Source organism: Bos indicus x Bos taurus, chromosome 11 (genome assembly GCF_003369695.1).
Source record: "Bos indicus x Bos taurus breed Angus x Brahman F1 hybrid chromosome 11, Bos_hybrid_MaternalHap_v2.0, whole genome shotgun sequence".
NCBI classification, from domain to species: domain Eukaryota; kingdom Metazoa; phylum Chordata; class Mammalia; order Artiodactyla; family Bovidae; genus Bos; species Bos indicus x Bos taurus.
In genome coordinates this window covers 43218874-43240889 of record NC_040086.1, presented here as the reverse complement: position 1 = coordinate 43240889, position 22016 = coordinate 43218874, and the positions used below count along the sequence as shown (strand labels likewise).

At 39.6% G+C, this 22016-nt stretch overlaps 1 protein-coding gene across 3 annotated transcripts in view; it reads right to left on the bottom strand.

Moving 5' to 3' along the window:
* Positions 1-9411: 9411 nt before the first annotated feature.
* PAPOLG (poly(A) polymerase gamma) overlaps positions 9412-22016 on the bottom strand; it is a 33818-nt gene continuing 21213 nt past the window's right edge. For 2 of the 3 annotated variants that reach the window (XM_027555371.1, XM_027555372.1), the window contains exons 13-23: positions 21801-21854; positions 19903-20022; positions 19248-19357; positions 17451-17572; positions 17036-17211; positions 16539-16627; positions 16241-16458; positions 15612-15677; positions 15382-15438; positions 13647-13741; positions 9412-13477 (exon numbers count right to left, since the gene is read on the bottom strand). In XM_027555371.1, the coding sequence (XP_027411172.1) occupies positions 13243-13477; positions 13647-13741; positions 15382-15438; positions 15612-15677; positions 16241-16458; positions 16539-16627; positions 17036-17211; positions 17451-17572; positions 19248-19357; positions 19903-20022; positions 21801-21854 (1342 nt within the window). In that variant the 3' untranslated portion in view covers positions 9412-13242. Of the gene's footprint in view, positions 13742-15381; positions 15439-15611; positions 15678-16240; positions 16459-16538; positions 16628-17035; positions 17212-17450; positions 17573-19247; positions 19358-19902; positions 20023-21800; positions 21855-22016 lie in introns of all 3 variants that reach the window. The other variant, XM_027555373.1, reaches the window with a different exon arrangement.

Below are 22016 nucleotides of genomic sequence, written 5' to 3'. Positions count from 1 at the left end.
TCCAACCCTCAGCGACCGCATGGACTGCAGCCTTCCAGGCTCCTCCGTCCATGGGATTTTCCAGGCAAGAGTCCTGGAGTGGGGTGCCATTGCCTTCTCCGTCATGCATGCTTAGGCGCTAAATTTCCCATCTTCCACTGTACCCACACCAAAATTTTGTTCTTTTTTCAACTTGCTCTCAGCACAGAAGATGGGAAGGTTTCAGGCACGTGCTCCCTCAGATGTTTGCCTTCGCTGCATGCAAACGTATCTACTTCTTGATATTCACTGCTGCATTCAAAACTTAGTGGCTTAAACAGTAACAAACATTTATCATCATACAGTTGGGGCACTCTGGCTGTGGTTTCGTTGGGTGCCTCTCCTTCCAGGTCTGTCATAAGAGGGCAATCACACTATTGGCTGGTGCTTAAGGACCCTCTTCTGGGGTCACTGATGTGGGCCTTGACACAGGGCTGCCTACACATGGCAGCTGATACCCGCTAAGGGGGAGCAGTCCAAGAGACAGCAGTTTAAGAGTGCCCAAGATAGAAACCACAGTCTTTTTATAAAACTGAACATCCTAAGTGGCTTACCGTCACTTCTACTGCATTCTGTTAGAATTGGGCCAGTAAGTCTGGCCCGCACTTAAAGGGAGGGGATTACACAAGGGTGTGAGTACCAGGAGGCAGAGATCCCCAGGCACCATCTTAGAAGCCTACTCCCTTCTGCCCTCCTTTCCATTTTCCTACTCCCTACCTGGGCTAGTTCCTCAACATGTGCAGATGTTCCTGACCTCTGGATCCAGCTGCATCAAGTTTCCACAGTTGTTCCATTGCCTCCGTCTCCTCTAACTTGAGGCACTTTCAGGAATCCCTCTTAATTTATATTTATTTTTGGCTGTGTGCGGGCTTTCTCCAGTTGCAGTGAGTGGGGGCTACTCTTTGCTGTGGGGCCGAGGGCTTCTCGTCACAGCAGCTTCTCCTGTTGCAGGGCATAGACTGTAGGCTCACAGGTTCAGTAGTCGTGGTGCATATCCTTGGTTGTTCTGAGGCATGTGGGATCTTCTTGGACCAGGAATTGAACCCGTGTCTCCTGAATTGACAGGTGGATTCTTCAGCTCTGGACCACCAGGGAAGTTCCAGATGTCTCTTAAAAAGAAACCTTCCCTCCACTTCCATCTGTGTATGACCCCTGATTTCTCCCTCCTTCCTCTGTTGCTTTTCTTGAGAATGTGACATTTATTCCTTGCATTCAGGTCCACCTCCACAGCACTGCTCTACTAAGGTCATCCTAAATGCCAGATCATGTGGCACATTTCAATCCCTGTCTTGGTGGACTTGTGCAGGATTTAATGCTATTAGCTCTGTTCTTTAGCATATCTTGCCTTGCTGATTTCACTTTTTCAGCTCCCTCTTTCTTTGTGGGTGCTCAGTCATGACTCTTTGCGGCCGCATGGACTGTGGCCCTCCAGGCTCCTCTGTCCATGTGATTTTCCAGACAGGAATACTGGGACAGGTTGCCATTTCCCTCTCCAGGGGGTCTTCCTGACCCAGGGATCGAACCCACATCTCTTACGTCTCCTCCGTTGGCAGGCAGATTCTTTACCACCATGCCACCTGGGAAGCCCTTCTTTCTTCCCTTACTCCAAGCTCTGAGATTGTCCAGGCTTTTGCCCACACTCCTTGGTTTTACTCCCTCTGAAACCTGTATTCAGTACTCCCAGTACCTCTGTGTTCTGATAACTGTGGTCAGACCCTGAGGTGAAGTAATTAACACACTTCTTGACTTTGTTTAAATCAACTTCAGTCTCACAGAGAGTCCCCATTCTACTGTGTTGGCAGGAAATTAAGTCTCTGTAAATGTCCCCCCTTCCATCTAGGAGTATGTCAATGTTGGCTCCTCCTGGAAGGCTCCTCTAGGCAAAGCCATTCATTGGTCTTTGGTTCTGGCTGATAATTGTTGAGATGTTCCCTGGTCTGGGCCTGTGGTTCCTCAAAGCCAGTGACCTGGCTGCTTGGAGCAAGGAAGTGCTGCTGGGCCTGAGGTCCAGCCTTTTCAACTACTCTGATTAACTGCCTTCACTAAGGACTTGTCACCTCTCTGGCAAGTTGACTCAGAGCAGCATCCAGACCCCAGTCCTGTGGACCTGCTGACATTTCCCTCTCTTCCCAGTCAGTCAGTTCAGTTGTTCAGTCATGTCCGACTCTTTGCGACCCCATGGACTGCAGCACCCAGGGCTTCCCTGTCCATCGCCAACTCCAAGAGCTTGCTCAAACTCATGTGCATTGAGTCAATGATGCCAGTCCAGTGTCGAATCTCTTCTCTCTTCCCTTATAGCTCTTCAAGTACAGGCTGCAGTCTGAGGGGTCCTTCTGTGCATTGGTATGCACAGGCTACCAATGATTGCTCTCTCACCCTGCAAAAACATCTAAGGAAAGGACACCCTAACAGGTCTGACCACCTGCTTGAAATGCAGAGGAGAGAAAAGTACAACAAACAGAACATACACTAGTCGTGTTGAAAGTTTGGAAGTGGTTTCAATAAATAATACCCTTCCCCTCATGAGTTTGTAGGAGAGAGATGGAGATCAAAGATATTCACTTATTACTGATAACGCTGATGGAGACCATTGTTCTGGGTCTGCCCCAAGTGGCCTGCTCTACAAACCACCACACTGCAGTCCCCAGAGAACCAATCAGCACGCATGGGGTAGATCTAGAGTGTGGAGCCCCCAGTGCGGTGCTGGCTTTGTTCCTTTCCCAACTGACCAGTCAGAGAAGTTGTCCTCTCCCCGTGTCCCTACTAGAATCCCTGAGGCTAGTTCCCCACTAACAAAATGTCTGTAGAGTTAACCCTCCCAGCTGTGCAGTCCAAACCTGCAGGCAAGGCCTCTCTCCTGGGCTCCAGACCAGGACAGGAACACCTGGGAGATTTGGGGGATTCTGTTCCAGACCACTGCAATAAAGTTGAGTCCAAACAGGTTTTTTTTTTTTAAGTTTCCCCATGCATATAAAAGGCATATTTATACTCTAGCCTGTTAAGTGTGCAATAGTATTATGTCTTAAAAAAAGGACATACTTCGATTAAAAAATACTTTATTGCTAAAAACTGCTGACCATCATCTGCACCTTCAGTGAGTTGTAATCTTTGTGCCGGTGGAGGGTTTAAAATTTGAAATATTGTGAAAATGACCAAAATATAACAGAGACAGGATGTGAGCAAATGCTGTTGGAAAAATGGTGCTGATGAACTTGCTCAAAGCAGCGTTGCCACAAACCTTCAATTTGTTTTTTTTTTTTTTACAATATCTGCAAAGTATGATAAAATGAGCTGTCTGTATTTCCCACTGTCTACTGCACATCTCCATGGGGACAGGCTTGAGGCAGCGCAGATTCAACACTGCCAGGTCTGAATTCATGACCCTCTCACCCCAACACCGCCCCTGTGTTCTCAGAATTGATTAATGACAGAACAATATCTTCCAACCCAGGGGAAGTGGAAACTATCCTCTACTCTGTCCCTGATCTGGTTTGTCAGCAGAGCCCATCCATTCTACCCCAGAAGCCTCTTGAAACCTGTCCCCTCTCTGTGGCTGTGGTTCCTGCTCTCCCCATTTCTTAGCTAGACCAACAGCAAGAACCTCACCATCTGCCTGCCCACCCCACCACCCTGCTCTCACCCACAGGTAGTCGGACTGCCAACCTTTCTAACCTCTTCTCACACCTTTCCCCAAACGCCTCTAGCACTCCTTCCACACAGCCCTACTCCACATCTAATGTCCAGAGCCTCCATCCTTCACACACGTGGTTTCTTCCTCTGCCTTTTCACCCTCCCAACTCCCCCAGCTGTTTGTCTGCCTGGAAAGCTTCAACTTGTCCTACAACTTTAACCCTAAGGTTATTCTTCCCAGCACCATCCCTGACCAAGGCAGAAGGAAGGGGTCCCTCTGTTGTGTTCCCACACTGCTGCAGAACCAAGATGTCAGACAACCTCCTGCCAGTCTGAGCAGTCCTTCTGTGCAGACACGTTTCATCTTTGTTTGTGACCTGGGTGCCTAGGTCAGTGCCGGGGGGAATGTTGGGGGCTCCATAAACTTTCGTGGAACGAATGTCTTCGTGGCTCGTCTCCCACTGAGACCATCAACTTAGCCTGACAAGCTGACCTCATCCTTTCTTCCCTCCTTCCCCACCCCTTCACCTGGTGACCTTGGTGCAGCTAATGGGCTCCAGCACACAGGGAATTTAATGGTGCTTTCCCTCTGGGGTTCTCAGCTGGAGGCAGGAAAAGCAGGCGTGCCTGCAGGCGGTGAGTGGGCCCTGCTAGAGGAGTGGCTGCTTTGTACATCCTCAGGGCCTCCTGCGGATCAGGCTCAATCGCCTTCACTTCCTGTGCTCAGGGAGATTAGATACTGCCTAATCAACGCCGATGTTTTCTTTTCTTAATATTTGAAACTACCGAACACCAGTTGCCATCCTAGTGGGTGGCTTTCAGAAATCCCCTCCTTACTGGTGTTTGACTTCTTGTGAGTTTCAAGAAACCAATATATTTGGAAAGAACCTGCACTTAGCAGTTCTTTGAATTGCCCTGAAGCCCAGGCAGGAAGTGACTTGGGATCTGGGTTTGACAGTCTTGTTTCTTGGGAGAGGCAGGTATAAAGAGGTATGTCTGGGGGTGGTGGTGGCCTTGGATCATTCCCGTGGCCACCTCTCCATGCGTGGCAGGTTTCCCAGGTATAGTCTCACCTGAAATCAGAGGATGCTTGTTTAAGCTGGAGCATGTCTACTGCACACTGGTGGTGTAGCTGCCCTGCTAGGTGCTCCATGAGTCCTGGAGGGCAGAGACCACCTCAATAGGCATTCTCCTCTTAGCCTAACCTTTTGTAACCTTTAAGCAGATGGAAGAACAAGCCAGTGAAATGCTGTAAGAATTAGTCTCATATGAAACTGTTAGTCACTCAGTTGTGTCCAACTCTTTGCAGCCTAATGAACTCTAGCCCGCCAGGCTCCTCCGTCCATGGGGATTCTTCAGGCAAGAATACTGGCGTGGGTTACCATTCCCTTCTCCAGGGGATCCTCCCGACCCAGGGATCCAACCTGGGTCTTTCATGTTGCAGGCAGATTCTTTATACTGTCTGAGCCACCAGGGAAGCCCCCGTTACTTTCTCCAAATAACTCTCCCAGAAAGTATGTTTTGAGGAGCTTGGTGGCAGGGCAAGGACCACTTATCTCTCCATCACTGCAGGGGAGGTAGCAAGCTACTCCTTCGGTCTTGCTGGGGAGACAGAGGTGGCTTCTTCCCTGATTCTTCGGATGTGGTTTAGCAGCAGATGCCCATTCAGGGGGAAGCACCATGCACAGTGCATGATGCGCTGCTGTGTGTAACCTTCTCATGCCTCACTTACTTATTGAACTTCGCTATGTCCCAGGAGCTTCTGAATCTCTTTTAATCCTCTGAGCAGCTCTTTGAGGTAGGTTCTGTTATCATAACCATCATTTTCAGAAGAGAAAACTGAGGCACAGGGAAATAATTTCCACAACTATTAGTTAAGTGGAGCTGCAGTCGGAGTCTAGGCAGTCCCTAAACCAGTGGCCCCAACCCCTGGGTCTGCTGCCTATTAGGACCTGGGCCGCACAGCAAGAGGTAGGTGGTAGGTGACTGAAGCTTCACCCGAGGCTCCCCATCGTTCCCCATCACTCGCATTACCACCTGGACCACCACCCCTCACTTGTGCTGTGGAAAAATGGTCTTCCACGCAACTGGTCCCTGATGCAAAAAAGGTTGGGGATTGCTGCTCTAAGTCATTTTTTGATGCTGCTCTGGTGACACAGATATTGACAGTCTCACTTTACACATTAGGACCTGGAACCCAAGGTCCCATAGGTAGTAGAGGTGGAGCCCACAGCTCTCTGTCCCAAAGTCTAGCACATTCTCTGACTGCATACTCTTCAGGTAGTGGTACACTAGTTTAAAAGGCAACACGTTCTACAAGTCTTCTTAAAAAACAACAAAACAGCACTTTCTTTCCTATTCTTCAGACTTGATTTCTGCTCCCTAGAGTCATTTATTTTCATCTTTAAGACTTTTCTCCTATTATTTATTCCTAGTTACTATTTATGTTTCTGTTATTTCTGAATAACATGCTTACCCTATTCTGGACTTTTTGGTTTTAGATATTTTCTACTTACTACCACTGAAGATTTCACTCTCTTACACCCTTATCCTCCCCTCTCCTCCACCCCTTCTCAGTATAGTTACAACTTGGGGCTTGTTCAATGTTCTCTACTTATTACGACTATGTGAATATTTACAGCTCATCCATGTGATAGATCGTAGGTACATTTCCTGTTTGATTGCCCTGAAATTATTTCATTAAAAGAATTATTTGTTCTCAAACCCTGAGAGAAGTGTTCATATCTTCTATGATAAAACGTATCAAGCAAAACTTCATTTTCACTTTTCTTGGCTATATTCCTCCTGAATCCCTTTTCTTCCTGCTCTTAGACTGATGGCTAAGGAATTCTCAGTTCAGTTCAGTTCAGTAGCTCAGTCGTGTCCGACTCTTTGCGACCCCATGAATCACAGCACACCAGGCCTCCCTATCCATCACCAACTCCTGGAGTTCACCCAGACTCACATCCATCGAGTCAGTGATGCCATCCAGCCATCTCATCCTCTGTTGTCCCCTTCTCCTCCTGCCCCCAATCCCTCCCAGCATCAGAGTCTTTTCCAATGAGTCAACTCTTCGCATGAGGTGGCCAAAGTACTGGAGTTTCAGCTTTAGCATCATTCCTTCCAAAGAAATCCCAGGGCTGATCTCTTTCAGAATGGACTGGTTGGATCTTATTCTGGGAGATTAATGGTCTGTGTGTCCATCCTATTTGTAGAACCTGCCAATCTTTGGGAATAGTTTCATATCACAGTTTCCCAATGAGGTTTGAAGGGCGAGTGTTTCAAGTGGGAGAAAACAAAGCACAGCGCAGCCGAGTGTCTGTGGAAGGTACACAGATACAAATGGCTGAGCCTCGGCAGAGATGGGTGTTCCTGAGTCTTAGCCCCAGGCTCCCTGGAGGAGGCCAGTGTCCCCTGCAGCCTGGCACAAATGACTGCTGCTGACCAGGCATCCCTCAAGAGTTCCAGACTCCACAGGAGAATGCTGTGTGGCAGGAATTGGATCCACACCTTCATCTAAGATCTCTCATAAATGGGAGATACAACTGAGTGCTGGTCTGCCAGTTAATAGTTATGCAATTTGGAGCTGATCACATAAACCCTCTAAGCCTCAATTTCCTCATTTGTAAAATAAGGACAACAGTGCTACCTCATTAGGATCATTGTAAAGATTAAGTGTCTTAATGTTTTACAAGGCACATCCCAAGTGCTTAGGAAATGTTACACATCTAAAATTATGCTCTAGAATTTTGCAGGAGATAGGAATGTTGATACTTTCACTGTTGGAAGCCAATTCTCTGGTACCCTCGAATTCCTGGACTATGTTGGGATATTCTCAATGAGTAATTGATATATCTCACTGGAGTGACTTTTGGTTAACGAGATATACCTGTCATTCCTTAGTTTGTCCCCTAGTCCACCATCCAGGGCTCGATGACACCCCTTGGCTAGCTAAAGTCAACTGACCAGTACTAAAATAAAGATCATTCAAATGTTCCAATTTTTGCCCTTTGCCGATTTTTTGGCTTTCGTATTTTTTTCCCCCTTTTGCTATCAATTGATGCAAAGATGTTTTGGGGTAACCTTTTTCCTTAGGAGAAAGGCATAGCTATATTTCACCTACTTCTCTTTCATGGTTTATACTATTGGTCTTTCTGGTACTATTTGCTTTAATAGTTTGCATTCTAGAACAGACAGTATAAAGAAAGATGATCCAAATTTGACCTGAACTTTTGGGAAGAAAACTTCCAATGTAGTGTATTTGAAATTGTAGTAACAGGTCACAACTCAGGAGAGGTAGTGAAATCACCTTAGTGAAATCATAGCTGGTGCTTAAAATAGCAACCTGCATCTTGTCACAGTAAGGAAAGCATTTTGTGAACCTTGCTTCAATTATGTATGTGTGTATATACATATATAAATTACACATATTCATATACGTATACATGTGCTGGCTTACAATATAAAATGTTTAAAACCAAGCATTACAGTTGAAAGAGCTTGAAAAATGTATCTTAATGATCTTCACAGTGAAAAAAGCTGAGAAACATACTTTAATGATTTTCACTAAGTTTATTTGTTTCTTAGTTTCTTCATCAGGCCTCTCTATTCTAGATAAGCCTCTTCAATTTAAAAAGAAAATTATCAAAAACCAACCAACTAAACAGGACTAACTCATTTTCTTCTTCAGGAATTTTCTGGGCACCCACTACACAAAGATTCTTGGATAGAGGCCCCCTACTCCCAACTTGCAACCTCCCAGGGGAAAGCAAGTAGGTTAACAGAAAAATTATGCAGGCTAAATAACTGAAATGTTGAAAAGTAACACAATACAGAGGTAGGATGACAGACGGTGGTCAGGTTATCATGGAAGGTTTTATGTGGCCATTAGGCTCAAGATGTTAGTGATCAGAGATTTGCAAGGAAGGGTTTTTAAGGACTAATTAATAAAGTTTGGCTGGCTCATATGGTTTGAAAGATAGTTTTTAGGACATGTGCTTTTAAAAGCATCAGATTCTGTCTTGCCCATAATAGCTTAATGCATGCAGTCAGATCCACAAAGAACCTGTTATGATGTTAATCTAACACATGAAGCATAGTGTGATAACTGTGTTAGATCCTAGGAGCAATGAGTTGCCCTCATCAGAAACTCCCACTCTGGGTATGGTTAGCTGGCACTCCAATCAGTGTACTTTACAAGTGGCTATTAGAAGTCCTTCTGTTATCCATGGCTCAATCCATACAAAAGGCTTTGATAATTAGCTTAATAAATGTCAAGTGTGTTTCCACTGGTGCCGTGGCTTGCTAATATCTTGATGCAGACACAGGTTCTTATTTGTGAATTCAGTACTAGATTCAAGATAGGTGCGCTACTACAAACAAGCACAGTTCATTAACAAGAAGGTGACAAGACCTATAGCTTGTACTTCTGTGGACAGTACCCAAGATCTGACTGCTAAATGCGCTGCTGTTCAGCCATTAGCAGAGAAGTCTGCTTGCCTGATGCTGACCAAAAGGGTGATAGAATTTTGCCCCCAACGTTTGAGGCAGATGCTACTGCTTGCTAATATTTAATCAGATATTCCGTGTAAGGCAAACTGCATATGAGATTTGCTTTTGTATTAAGCAAGTAGTGGATCCCATTATCTGCCAAAGAGTCTGAGAGGTAAATGACCAACTAACTGGCTGTCAGTCTGAAATATAAGTAAAGACGTCTGGTACTTTTAAGTTACTCCCAAATAATATCAGTCAATCACCAATACCTATTTATCAAAGCAAGTTTATTATATTACTTATTCCAGACAGATAATGAGGCTTGTGTGTACAACTAAGAAATTAAGACAATCCAAATAAAAAGCAGGAAAATTAATATGAATTACACAAACAGCTAACTAGAAAGGAGCAGCAGCTGCATTCATTTTACATTAATACTGTGAAGTGATGTAGCACCATTTACCTCAAATATATCCTAAGTACTTTTTAAGGTAATTACTTGGGTCCTTGCTAAAAATGCAGCAATACATTAAAAAATTAGAGCAAGCCTGATGATAATCTTATGTTCAGCTAACTTCAAATATAAAACTCCAGAAAAAAATATGAAATCTGGGAAGGCTCTGACCTTGTACAATTCTTTTAAAAAATCCTAAGGAAATAGTTACCATTTTTGAGACTGGCTTTTTTCTATTGCTTGCACTATATTCATCACTATTATCATGACTTAAATTCCAAGCTTTGGAAGGTTTAATAGGTAGTTATTTATGCACTCACATAATTTTATTTATTAAAAAATTTTTTTTACACTAAAGTTCTATTTATTGGTCTGTTCAGTCTGAACCACAAACATGGAGGAATAAGAAATTTAAGGCTACCAAATCAAAGGATTAGAATCTTTAATTATTATTTTTTAAGGATCTTTAATGATTAATTCTGCTTTTTACCATTTCTAATGATTATTCTAAGCTATTCTACTCTGATCATTCCTACGTTGAAATTTGTTGGTTTGACCCTGTTAAATGAATTGAAGTTAACATGAAGACATTTATAAATCCAATCATAAAGCTTTTTCTAAATACTGATAAAGTTTCATCTGAGATATATAAAGAAAACTTGAAAAGAGAAATTTAGTATTCCAGAGTCTTTCATTAGCCCACTTTACTAGTTAAGAGCCACAGTACATTTTCAGAAATATACCACAGAAAAATCTTAAGAAAATTCCAAAGTTTGGGATTATTCAATCCTGTAAAGCTGTGGTCCCTAACTTTTTTTTTCTTAGTGTCATGAACCATTTTGAGAACTGATGAAAGTATGAACTTCCCCTCAGACATATGCATATGAACAGAAACTTCTTATATATATTTACAAGGGATTCCCTACAGTCCATGATCTTGCAAGTTGGGAGTTCCTATTTTCAAGTGGTGGACACCGTGGAAAATAAGTTTAGCCCATTTTGACACTGTTTGTCTTCACTTCTCTGTGCCTATATAGGACAGTAAGCATTTTAATGTTACCAAATTGCTGTCTTAAGACAAAAACTCTTATTGTAAACACAGTCTTGTAAAATCCTTTTCCCCTAATTTTACAAGGTTTTAAGCCATGTATCCTGTCTCTCAAATTAGTTAAATCCCTAAGGTTTAAACTAGCAGATAATCGTTTCTTTGATATATATAATTCTTTAGAGCCAGTCACTGAAAAGTAAGATTAAAATTTAATACCGTCATGAAAATGAATGTGTTGTCTACATACAGAACAGGTTATTCGACTTTGTAAAATATATTTCTAGTTATTCTTGAAATAAAACACACCTCAGAATCAAACACACTCGCCTAGCGCCTCTGAACATAGCACACAGTCACAGATCACGGCCCCCTCTTAACTCACTTGGAACCCCATCTCCTACCATGACGACAAAATGTGCAGCTGACCCTTGCACAATGTAGGGGTGCTGAACCCCTCACCCCAGTTGAAAACACTTGTACTGCTAACTCTGTCTCAAAAACATAGGAATTGATACATGACTCACCCAAGGGCAGGAAGCTGAAACAGTTTGGATAGAATCACGACTCAAACCCTAGTTCTTTTGATTCTACATATTGTGATCTCCCCTACTTAAAGATCTGTAAGATAAAAATACAAGTACTATTTATTGAAAAAATATGTATAGGTAACATATAGGACCTCTGTAGTATATACATATAGGACCTGTGTAATTCAAATCTGTGTTGTTCAAGGATCAACTGTACTGATCTACCTACTGTTTGGGATAGAAAACACTTCATTTCTGACCAAACCCACCATCTCAAAAGCATCTCATCAATTCCCCAAACCAGTCAGCAAACAGGTTGAAGAATACTGTCTCTGAGGAGTTATTTGGCTATGTCTTTAACCCCATGTCAAATGGACACTTAAAACAAGAGATATGACTATACTATAGTACAAAGGTTAGGCCTGTTGCTTTCTTATTAAAGAGAAACTCCGCTAGTTACTCCAAAGAATTGGTTTACATAGTAGGTGAAACTTGGATCTATGTATGAAGAATTCTTAAAGCCCTTAAAGAAGTTTTTAATGTTTTGAGTCACATGACAGTTATTCAGTCCTTTCATAATCATGTACTTTTGCTCAAACAGAATATTTATAAAACAAAGCTCAAAATACCTGAATAAAGGACAAGGGTCAGCTAAAAAAACAGCTTTGCCAAGGAAGCTACCATTTGGTCATGGGATTTCATTCTCGTCTTTTCCTATGTACAAAATAAATAAGGGAACAACCATTGTTTTCTCCTTGCTATTCTTTAACTTTCACAAAGGAAAACTTAGAAGTAAACACTAGAATTTCCATTTCAGAGATGTAGGTAGGGGTCAGGAACAGGAGGGGAGAAGAAGGATACTGCTCTCTGACAATCAGAATTCAAGTCATTTCAGCTCAATGGTAAAGGGCTTGCAAGAAGAAATGAACTATGACTCCAATGGCTAAATGGCATCCCGTGTGTCCTATAAACTATACAACCAAGGGCTTCTCCCTGCACTATTCAAACGTACCATTTTGTTTTCCCTACTAGACCCGCTAAATGGTGAGTGCAAGCTGAGGAAGGTAATATATACCAGCATTCCTGGCTGTGCAATCTATACATTTTCATTTTAATTCAAGCATAATCCATATTTAAAAAATTAGACTAAAGAGAGACAGTAAAGGTTTTAAAGTTTTCTCTTTGAAAAGATGGTATCTTACAGTACATACAAAAATACTCTGAAAATACATACGACTTCATTTACAAAACACTGAATCAACATATTACAAGAATTACATGGTTATGGATTTCAATAAATGGAGCATGCATTCATGAAACTTAAAAAATATTAAGAAAAGGACTGAAAAAAGCAGTGTAAAAAAAGACAACTCATATTTAAATAAAAATTACAAAGGTCCTGAGCCAATTAATGGTTGGTAACAATGTCATCAAAAATGCCTTTAGGTCTCAATAAAATCCACTGCTTATTTCTGCATGCCTAGTCCGTGAAGAAACTGAAGTTGTGGGGATACGTAATGGTCAGGAATTATCATGCCAAGTTAAATTGTACACGTCAAAAATACAAGTTTGCCATACTTAAAGTATCTTTATTGTTGATGCCAGATTGAGTTGCTCCTCAGTAAAAAATACCAGTCAACTAACAAGAATGGCATGAGATAGGTTATGTAATAATTTTACCGTTCATATACTGACTTTCAGTATTCTGGTTATATTTTGATTCTTAATAAAGATGCATTTCAAAGGCCTCCACAGGAGGCAAAATATAGAGAATTTGTGGTGCCCAACTCTTATGTAATCACTGGACTAATCCTCCCTGGTAACTATGCAACATTTGGACAGAAAGGCACAAAAAAATAAAATTTAAATATTTCATGTGCCAATCTGAGAAAAAATAATTTAAATCAACAGAACAGACAAAAAGTACATCTACACAAATGAGGAAAGCAGAAAAGATACCTCACATTCATTTATCTCAGGTTTCACAAAGTGGCTTCAATGCTAAAGTAAATGTGTTAACATTTGGAAAATTACAAGACTTTTTTTTTTTTTTTCTTCAATTTTTTTCAGTTCTATACAATGATTACAACATAAGACTTAAAAAAAGGCGGGGGCGGTGGATATTTCAGGACTTGTTTTATGAGTGTCCAAAGAGCCAAGAACTGGTTCCCATAACAGAGAAACAAGCATCGAAAGTTAAGGCAGTAAAACCTCCAACGCAAAGCCATAAGACTGCAGATGACAATTTGATAGCAGGTGATCCTCAGAGAAGTGTATGTAGCAATCAATGAGAGAATGCTACAGCATCTGCAGGTCAAAGTGTGAGAGTTCAAAAAAACACTTCAACGTCGTTAGGCGGATGACTGTAACTTTCACCTTATCTTATGTGTGACAGCTCACTCTATCCTTAAGAGTGGCTGCATCTATGCCACTAAATGATTGCATATTCACTTTAGTAAGGAGGCACTGCTTTTACCGATTTAGGGTCAGCCGAATGGAATTTTTGATGACACGGATGTTATTTGCTGGAACTGGAGATGATGAATCTGGTAGTTCTTTGCTGGGCAGTCTCTGTTAGAAAGAAATAGAAACAAAGAAGGAAAAACAAATACATATTATAAAGGTCCAGTGAGTAAAACAGTAACAAAAGTCTGAATTTTTTGCCAAGAGCTCTAAGTTCCTATACACTCAAGTATGCGTTGAATACTTTCTCCCGATGTTCATAGGTACTTCTTGTTTGGGGGACTTAAAAACAGGTGAAAAGCAAAGGGACAGGGAAAGGGCAGAAGTGGGAGGGCTGTATGAATAAAAAAGAGGGCTGTGTAAAATCAGTCGACACTTCTACACTGAGAAATGCACAAAGTCCTCCTCAGAGTCAGGCAACAGTAAAGAGAAACAGGAAGACTACAGTCACTAAACACGAAATTCTCAGGGTGCAAGGTGAGAAATGAGTGTGTATACAGAGGGAAACCTGACATCGAGTTATATCCCTCAATTAGTTTCTGTACAACATTCATGGAGAATAACCCAACTTGTGAGGTAATTAAGTTTTTAGGAAAACTGACTTTGCAGTCAGGGTAGGTAACTTTAGTGATGGTACAATTCAGTAACATCTCTATGAAGGCTTTTGAAGACATTAAAGAGTATTACATAATGAAGGCAAGTCTATGAAACTGAGAAACAAAGATGGAAACCTAAAATACAAATAGTTGTGTGATGGAAACACAATATGTAAGCTTCAAGTCATTAAGAGAAGACTGCAAGAAGTAATCCTCCTTTCACGTTACCTTGGCTAAACAATTGTATTATAGGGGCATCCATTAAAAAACATGAAAAATTTCAGACATGCATAAAAGAACAGAAAGGACGATGAAGATGCCACAATGAAGACTCAGACATTATTAAAATTTTGCCGTAGTTGTTTGGGTTATACCGCTTGCCCTTTATACTTGAAATCTTTTAAAGTAAAACTCAGACATTTCATTTCACACTTTAATATCCACCTCAAATTTTTTCTTCCACTACCATACATTATATAATTATACACCTCTATTTGTTCTAACTTGCTCTTATGTTAAACTGTGTAAATTCTACAACTAATAGAAAGTATGAGGACATTTTCTATTTTGCTTTAGAACTGCCAATACATCCTGGGGAATCTGGCAGGGTGACAGTTGACTACAACAAGAAACACGAGAACCTACATTACTAGCTAAAATGTTAATCCCTTGAAAATAAATATTTAAATTAAGATTTAGGGGCTCTTTAGCTCATATTTCAAAGATACTTTCTCTATACACCAGTATATTTGGTTCCTCCAAAATATTAGTAAGTATGGTCCCCAACTATCAAGCCTGATTTTCACAGTAAGCAATGGGGTACAACAAAAGACTATCAAGTGTTGGCAGGAATTACTGTGCTGAGCACTAAACTGCTTCTTTAAAAACAAAAGTTGGACATACCTTGAATAAATCATGAAATCTTGAACAACTCCCTCTTTTCTAGACTTTTGAGATACATACATTTAGGCTCATATACTCTGCTATTTCCATCCCAACTTCCAACTACACTGCTGATATGGAGGATACGGACAAAATCTTATTAATTCTTTCCTTCACCTAAGTGCTAGGCTCTTCTTAATGAGCTTTTTGTACCTGTAGATTACCTATGAACTCGTACTTGTGCATTTTATTTACAAATTAGACTGTTACCTTTTTGCGTGATGTATCAATAGTTGGAATAGGCATACATTCTCCTCCAATGGCATCCTAAAAACAGAATTACATACAAGTGAAAACGTTCCTATATGCAAATATTTATTTCTACATGATATAAGCCATAACTAAAAGTTAAGAGATAAATCTGATCTACTTTTGAATATAGTACTTTTCCTGGTACATGGCTCTTTAAGTATTTTTAAGCACACTATTAATATACTTACCACTGATTTTCTTTTTCTGTCTTCAGCAGCACGTGATTCCTTAAACGTTGATTCAAGTCGAATAAACTAAAATATAAACATTAAAATGAGGTGCTATTATTACCTATTAAATAGGTACTATGTATTTATAGGTGCTATTTATTATCTATAAAACCATATAAGTCTATATAAAATAAGAAACTAATTAGTGACCAGGCTAATGTCAAAACTTTTACAAACAGGTTTGGTGAGCAAAGATAATTTAAATCAGATTGAATTTAATTGACACCCTTAATTTCTACAGTTTGATCTACTGAGATGACAGTACTTATACCACCACCTATTGGAGGCAGAGGAGATCACCATTATTAACTCAATAAATTAATTTAGTTACCAATAATGACTTTTACGTAAGCCAAGGAGAAACTCAGACTAATCATTCAAATTTTTAGACACATTATTAGTTTGAATTCAGAATGAACAATTAGTATTATCCTATTAGGGTTTAGGTAAATATTCTTTTTAAACGGTCAAATCCTAACGGAATACTAAGGTAACTATGAAGAACTGTGAGCTTCTTTACCACTATTTTAAGTTTACTTTGAAAAAAAAAATTGACTACGGAATCACCATTGACTCTGTAATCATACCTTTTCTATGTCTTTCAACCTCTTAGAGGACCCATCTACGGATGGGGAGTGGGGTCTTTTAGGCGTAACATTCTTGGTTACATTTGACATCCCATTTAGATGTGGCTGCCCCTGGACAGGGTTGTGAGGTGTGACCCTAGGAATGACATTTCGTCCTACTACCGTAGGAATGGTACACACAGCTGGGGGTGATACAGCTTTTAATGCAGAGTCGACTTCTGAAAAGGAAAAAAGAAAGGTTTTAGTAATTAAATACAGATGTAATAGAATCATAACTAAGAAAAGTGTAGATACCTACTTGCACCAATGACAGGAATAGATAGCCCTTGAGCTGGCGGGACACTCAGTGGCTTTTCCACGATTACAGCAGCAGGCTCAGCATTATTCCTATAAAAAGTGTTACATAATCATTATTAAATTATTTAAACAGTATGTATTTAAAACCTTAACTAAATGTTTAAATTACTTCTTTCAAGTACTCCTACTTTAACATTTCACCAAAGGAAGAAAAAAAACAGTGGGGGAAGGAAGAGGACCCAGTGAGAATTAACAGCAAAAATTAAAGAGAAAACCTGGACATTTCTGTTTACTTACCTATTAATATTCCCATATATTCATAAACCTAGAACACATCCCACAGGATTCCACAAACTGTCAAGTAATTCTAAATAAGAAACTGACTAGTAACTCACAAAATTTTTTTTTTTACAGTTAAAAGATATTTAGCAAAAGTACACAAGTTTATATTATCCTCAAATAAACTGAAGACTGAAAGGAAAATTTTGAAATGCAGACCTCTCTGTCTCCCCTGAAGGAGGAATATCAGGCTTGGAAGGCTTGTTTGCAGACACTGGGGAATTAAAAGGTGTTTCATTATCAGTGTCTCTGGAGCTGTCCAAACAATTGCTATCCAGAGATGATCTTTTGGATTGAGGTCCACTTGAACTTCGGGTGACATCAGATAGACTTTGCTGAAACAGGGGAAAAGCTTTTAGGATTTCAATAAGTAAATGAGAAAAATGGTTTCAATTCTGAAGTACATATAAAACAAAAGATATTTTGTGATTAATGAAGGTTAAGATTTTAGTCCTAGATTGAATTGCCTGTACTTTCCCAAACCTTCTCAATAGGTTTGGGTGCTGCCGAAATGCAGATTTGGGCCCAGGATCATGTGTCTGGGTTCAGACTGGAGAGGTGAGTACAAACTCACCTTCTTCTTCTTCTGAAGAATTTCTGCAGGAAGGTAGTGATGAAGTTGTTTTTTTTTAACATGAGTTGCTTCAATTTTCATTCCCTCCTTTAGCATGTTAATATTGTTTGCCTGTCTGTACACTGTAACAAAAGTCAGTATGTTAAAATGGGAAACTCCTTTCTAAAGAAAGGGTGCTATTTTGTTTTTCTAAAATACGAACCTTCAGTATCTCCACATTACTACACAAAAACACATTCTTCTTACAGCACACATACTTCCAAAACATTTTCACAACATCACAATCCTTTTCAAGTACTGACTAGTTTCCTCATGTCCAACTTGTAAGACTTTCCCATAATCTAATCTCACTAACAAAATTAATGTATGGATAAAAGTTTTCCAAAATCTTGTTTTCTGCTATTTTCCCTAAGGGCAATCTCTTCTCATTACTACCTGCCCAAATCTGAGCTAATCCTAATACCATATACACAAGATGCAATTTAAGCTCTCCTCCTCCATGAAGCTTCTTTTACTATATGAGTCATAGACTGTTAGACATGAGAAACCATCTAGAAGTACATCCTTATCATCCAGGTAGGTAAGCAAGACTCAACAGCCTTGAATGCCCTGCCAATACTGAAATACACATAGCCCCAGATTCCCACTCTGGTGCTTCTCACCCCTTGTAAGAAAGTCAGTTTTATTAACTATTATATAAATTATTTAGTGTGTGTTAATTGTGAATACTCATATGATAAGCTAAGAGAGGGGTGGGAGGTTTCTTCTGCACAGTATCTACTGTGAAATGCAAATTATATAATCTCTTGGGGCCTCAATATCTCTATCTGGAGAACATTTTATAAATCTGTAATAAACAGAGGTTCCCAACCCCTTCCTTTTGGAAAAAATGAGTCCAAATTAGAATGGAAAAATATCTATGTTTTCATTCCAGATTGCTTATAAAAGAACCCTCAAGAGTGCATGTTCAATGTGCAGACTTCTGGCTCCACTCCCAGAGCCTATGATTCAGTAGTTGTAAGGTGATGCAGAGAAACCTGCATTTTCATGATAAATATGAGTGCTAGTTCAAAAGAAAAACTCAGATGAGCTAACCAAGAATATAGTATAAATGTAGTTTCCATATTATTAAGACAAGCCCACATTTATAACAAATATATTAAGATATTCCACAGAGATGGTCTTAGAAGATAAGATTCTTTTCACTGATTCTGAAACATATTCAGCAAGCCTGTATTGACTGATACTTATTTCATGTAAAATAAAGGTCAAAAAATAAGTAATCTTTATGACTTTGGTTATAAACACTGGCTGTACACACTAAAAATCTAGAGTTTCTTTAGTCTTCTTTTTGTTTTAAAAGTTAATATATTCACATGGTACAAAACTCAAAGGGTTCATGAGTATACAGTGAAGTTGCCTCTGTCAGACACACCCAGTTAGTTCCTTGACCTAAAAGCAATTCTGCCAGTTTCTTTTATTAAAAACTATATATCCTTCCAGAGATAGTCTATGATTTTTAAGCAAAAATGCATGCATTTCTTTACTGATTTATATAAATGATACTATACCATACCTACTGGTCTGTACCTCCCTCCTCCCCCAAGAGGTCTTGTAAGTTGTTTCATCATGCCTTTACTTTTTTAAGGGCAGCGTAGAGTTTCACAATATAGATGTTTCATGTTCATTTAACCAAATGTGGAACTTTATAAAAATACAGCCAGCCAGATCCTAGACAGAGGATACTGCATTACAGCCAAGGTTGAGTGCCACAGCTCTATGATGACAAAGTCTTACCTGTATCAGTAAATGACTGTATATCGTATGTCAAGTCTATATTAACACTTTCTGCATTTTCTACTCTCCGAAAAATTATTCCAAGGAACCACATTGATACATAATTGTTGCTATAAAATAAAATTTAAGAATTTCCATTAATTTTTAATAATTTTACAGATGCTTTTTGTAATTAAAACTTGGTCTCTATGGAAGCACAAATACAAATTTCAATGGTTTGGCCAAATTCTTAAAAAAAAATGTTAAGTTATCCTGTGTTATTATAAAGCAGATTAAATGCTTTGAAAATGACTGACTATGTATTTAAGGACTGTTGAGGTCTGTGGGCTACCAACATAGTATGTACTTGGTTGGTTTTTTTTTTGGCCTCATCATGTGGCTTGTGAGATTTTAGTTCCTTGACCAGGGACTGAACCTGGGCCCTGGGCAGTGAGAGTCAGAGTCCTAACCACTCAGCCACCACAGAATTCCCAACATGTACTTAAGTTTTAACCATGATCACTTATGCTTCAGTACACGATTTATCATCATCCATCAGTGCCTGTTACACAGCAATAACGGCTATGTAACATGGCAATCTTATAAGTGATCTTAAATATACACATGTCAGGTAACATTATTTAAGAAATAAAATATTAAAAAATAATTAACTTACTCTTTATGATGTTCCTTATTTCCTGGGAATGACTGGGGATTTACATGGGCAAGAGTAATAAATTCATTCCGTTCCAAATTTCCCACAAGTACACGTATTTTAGATTCTACTAACCCAACCCTAAAATAAAAACACAGATAAGAATTTTCAATGTTAAATGTGGAAGCTATATCCAAGTAAACCAAATAGCATATTAGCTATGATGATTTTGTTGTTCAGTTGCTAAGTCGTGTCTGACTCTGTGACTCCATGGACTGCAGCACACTTAGGCTTCCCTGTCCTTCACTATCTACCAGAGTTTGAGCAAACTCATTTCCATTGAGTCAGTATGCCATCTAACCATCTTATCCTCTGCTGTCCCCTTCTCCTCCTGCCTTCAATCTTTCCCAGCATCTGGGTCTTTTCCAATGAACTGGCTCTTTGCATCAGGTGGCCAAAGTATTGGAGTTTCAGCTTCAGTTCTTCCAGCAAATATTCAGGACTGATTTCCTTTAGGACTGACTGCTTGGATCTCCCTGCTATCCAAGGGATTCTCAAGAGTCATCTCCAGCACCACGGTTTGAAAGCATCAATTCTTTGGTGCTCAGCCTTCTTTGTGGTCAAACTCTCACATCCTGTACATGACCAGTGGAAAAACCATAGCCTTGATTATACAGGCCTTTGTCAGCAAAGTGACGGCTCTACTTTTTAATATGCTGTCTAGGTTGGTCATAGCTTTTCTTCCAAGGAGCAAGCGTCTTTTGATTTCATGGCTGAAGTTACCATCTGCAGTGATTCTGGACCCCAAGAAAATACAGTCTATCACTGTTTCCATTGTTTCCCCATCTATTTGCCATGAAATGATGAACTGGATGCCATAATCTTCATTTTTTGAATGGTGAGTCTTCAGCCAGCTATTTCACTCTCCTCTTTCACTTTCATCAAGAGGCTCTTTAGTTTCTCTTCGCTTTCTGCCATTAGGGTGGTATTATCTGCATATCTGAGGTTGTTGATATTTCTCATAGCAATCTTGATTCCGGCTTGTTATTCATCCAGGCAAGCACTTATGGTGTATTCTGCATATAAATTAAATAAGCAGGGTGACAATACCTTGACGTACTCTCTTTCCCAATTTTGAACCAGTCTGTTGTTCCATATCCAGTACTAACTGTTGCTTCTTGACCTGCATACAGGTTTCTCAGGAGGCAGGTAAGTTGGTCTGGTATTCCCATCTCTTTCAGAATTTTCCACAGTTTGTGTGATCCACACAACAGTCAAAGGCTTTAGAGAGGTCAATGAAGCAGAAGTAGACATTCTTGTGGAATTCCTTTGCTTCTTCTATGATCCAAATGATTTTTGGCAATTGGATCACTGGTTCCTCTGCATTTTCTAAATCTAGCTTTACATGTTCATTAAAAAAATTCAGTCCAGTGTATTAAGAGACCCTGTTTAGAATATCATTCAAGTAAATGAAAAGTTACTTAGTGAATTCTGTTTCCTCCCCTTTCTTTTTCAAGAAGGACAGATCTGTTTAATGCACTCTTGATCTAAAATACTGCCTTTTAGGGCCGTGAAAATAGTCATGACTGGAGTATGTGTGTATATATATGTGTCTCTGTGTAGACATTATGGTTATATACTAGGTATCAGAATCATTCAAATGCCTCACAATTTTGCTTAAATCTGACTCTGAGAAGTGACAAAAAGCAAAAGTCTGTGCATATATCCTTATCTCATGTCACTTTCAATTCTGAAACATTAATTTGATGGCATTTCTTAAACATTGATACTCCATGGTCAAGTACAACAGTCACTATGATATTTAATAATTGAAAAGTAAGAAAGTGTTTTAGAAATGATAAAGCATCATATAAATATGTTATCATTACATAGTAGGCAGAGAACTTGAAATGCCTTACCACTCTAGATGATTTTCTTCTGTTGATGCACTGGCAGTCAATACTATATAATGTCTGTAAAGAATTTTCAGCAACAATCAGGGGGGGAAAAGCCATAAATCATTGTTAGAGTTTGACTTTCCATCATTACTTTTTCTTTCTTTTTTTTTTAATTGACTCAACAGAGGTGAACAGTTTATTTGATATTTAAAAAAAATTTTTTTTCATAATAAATTT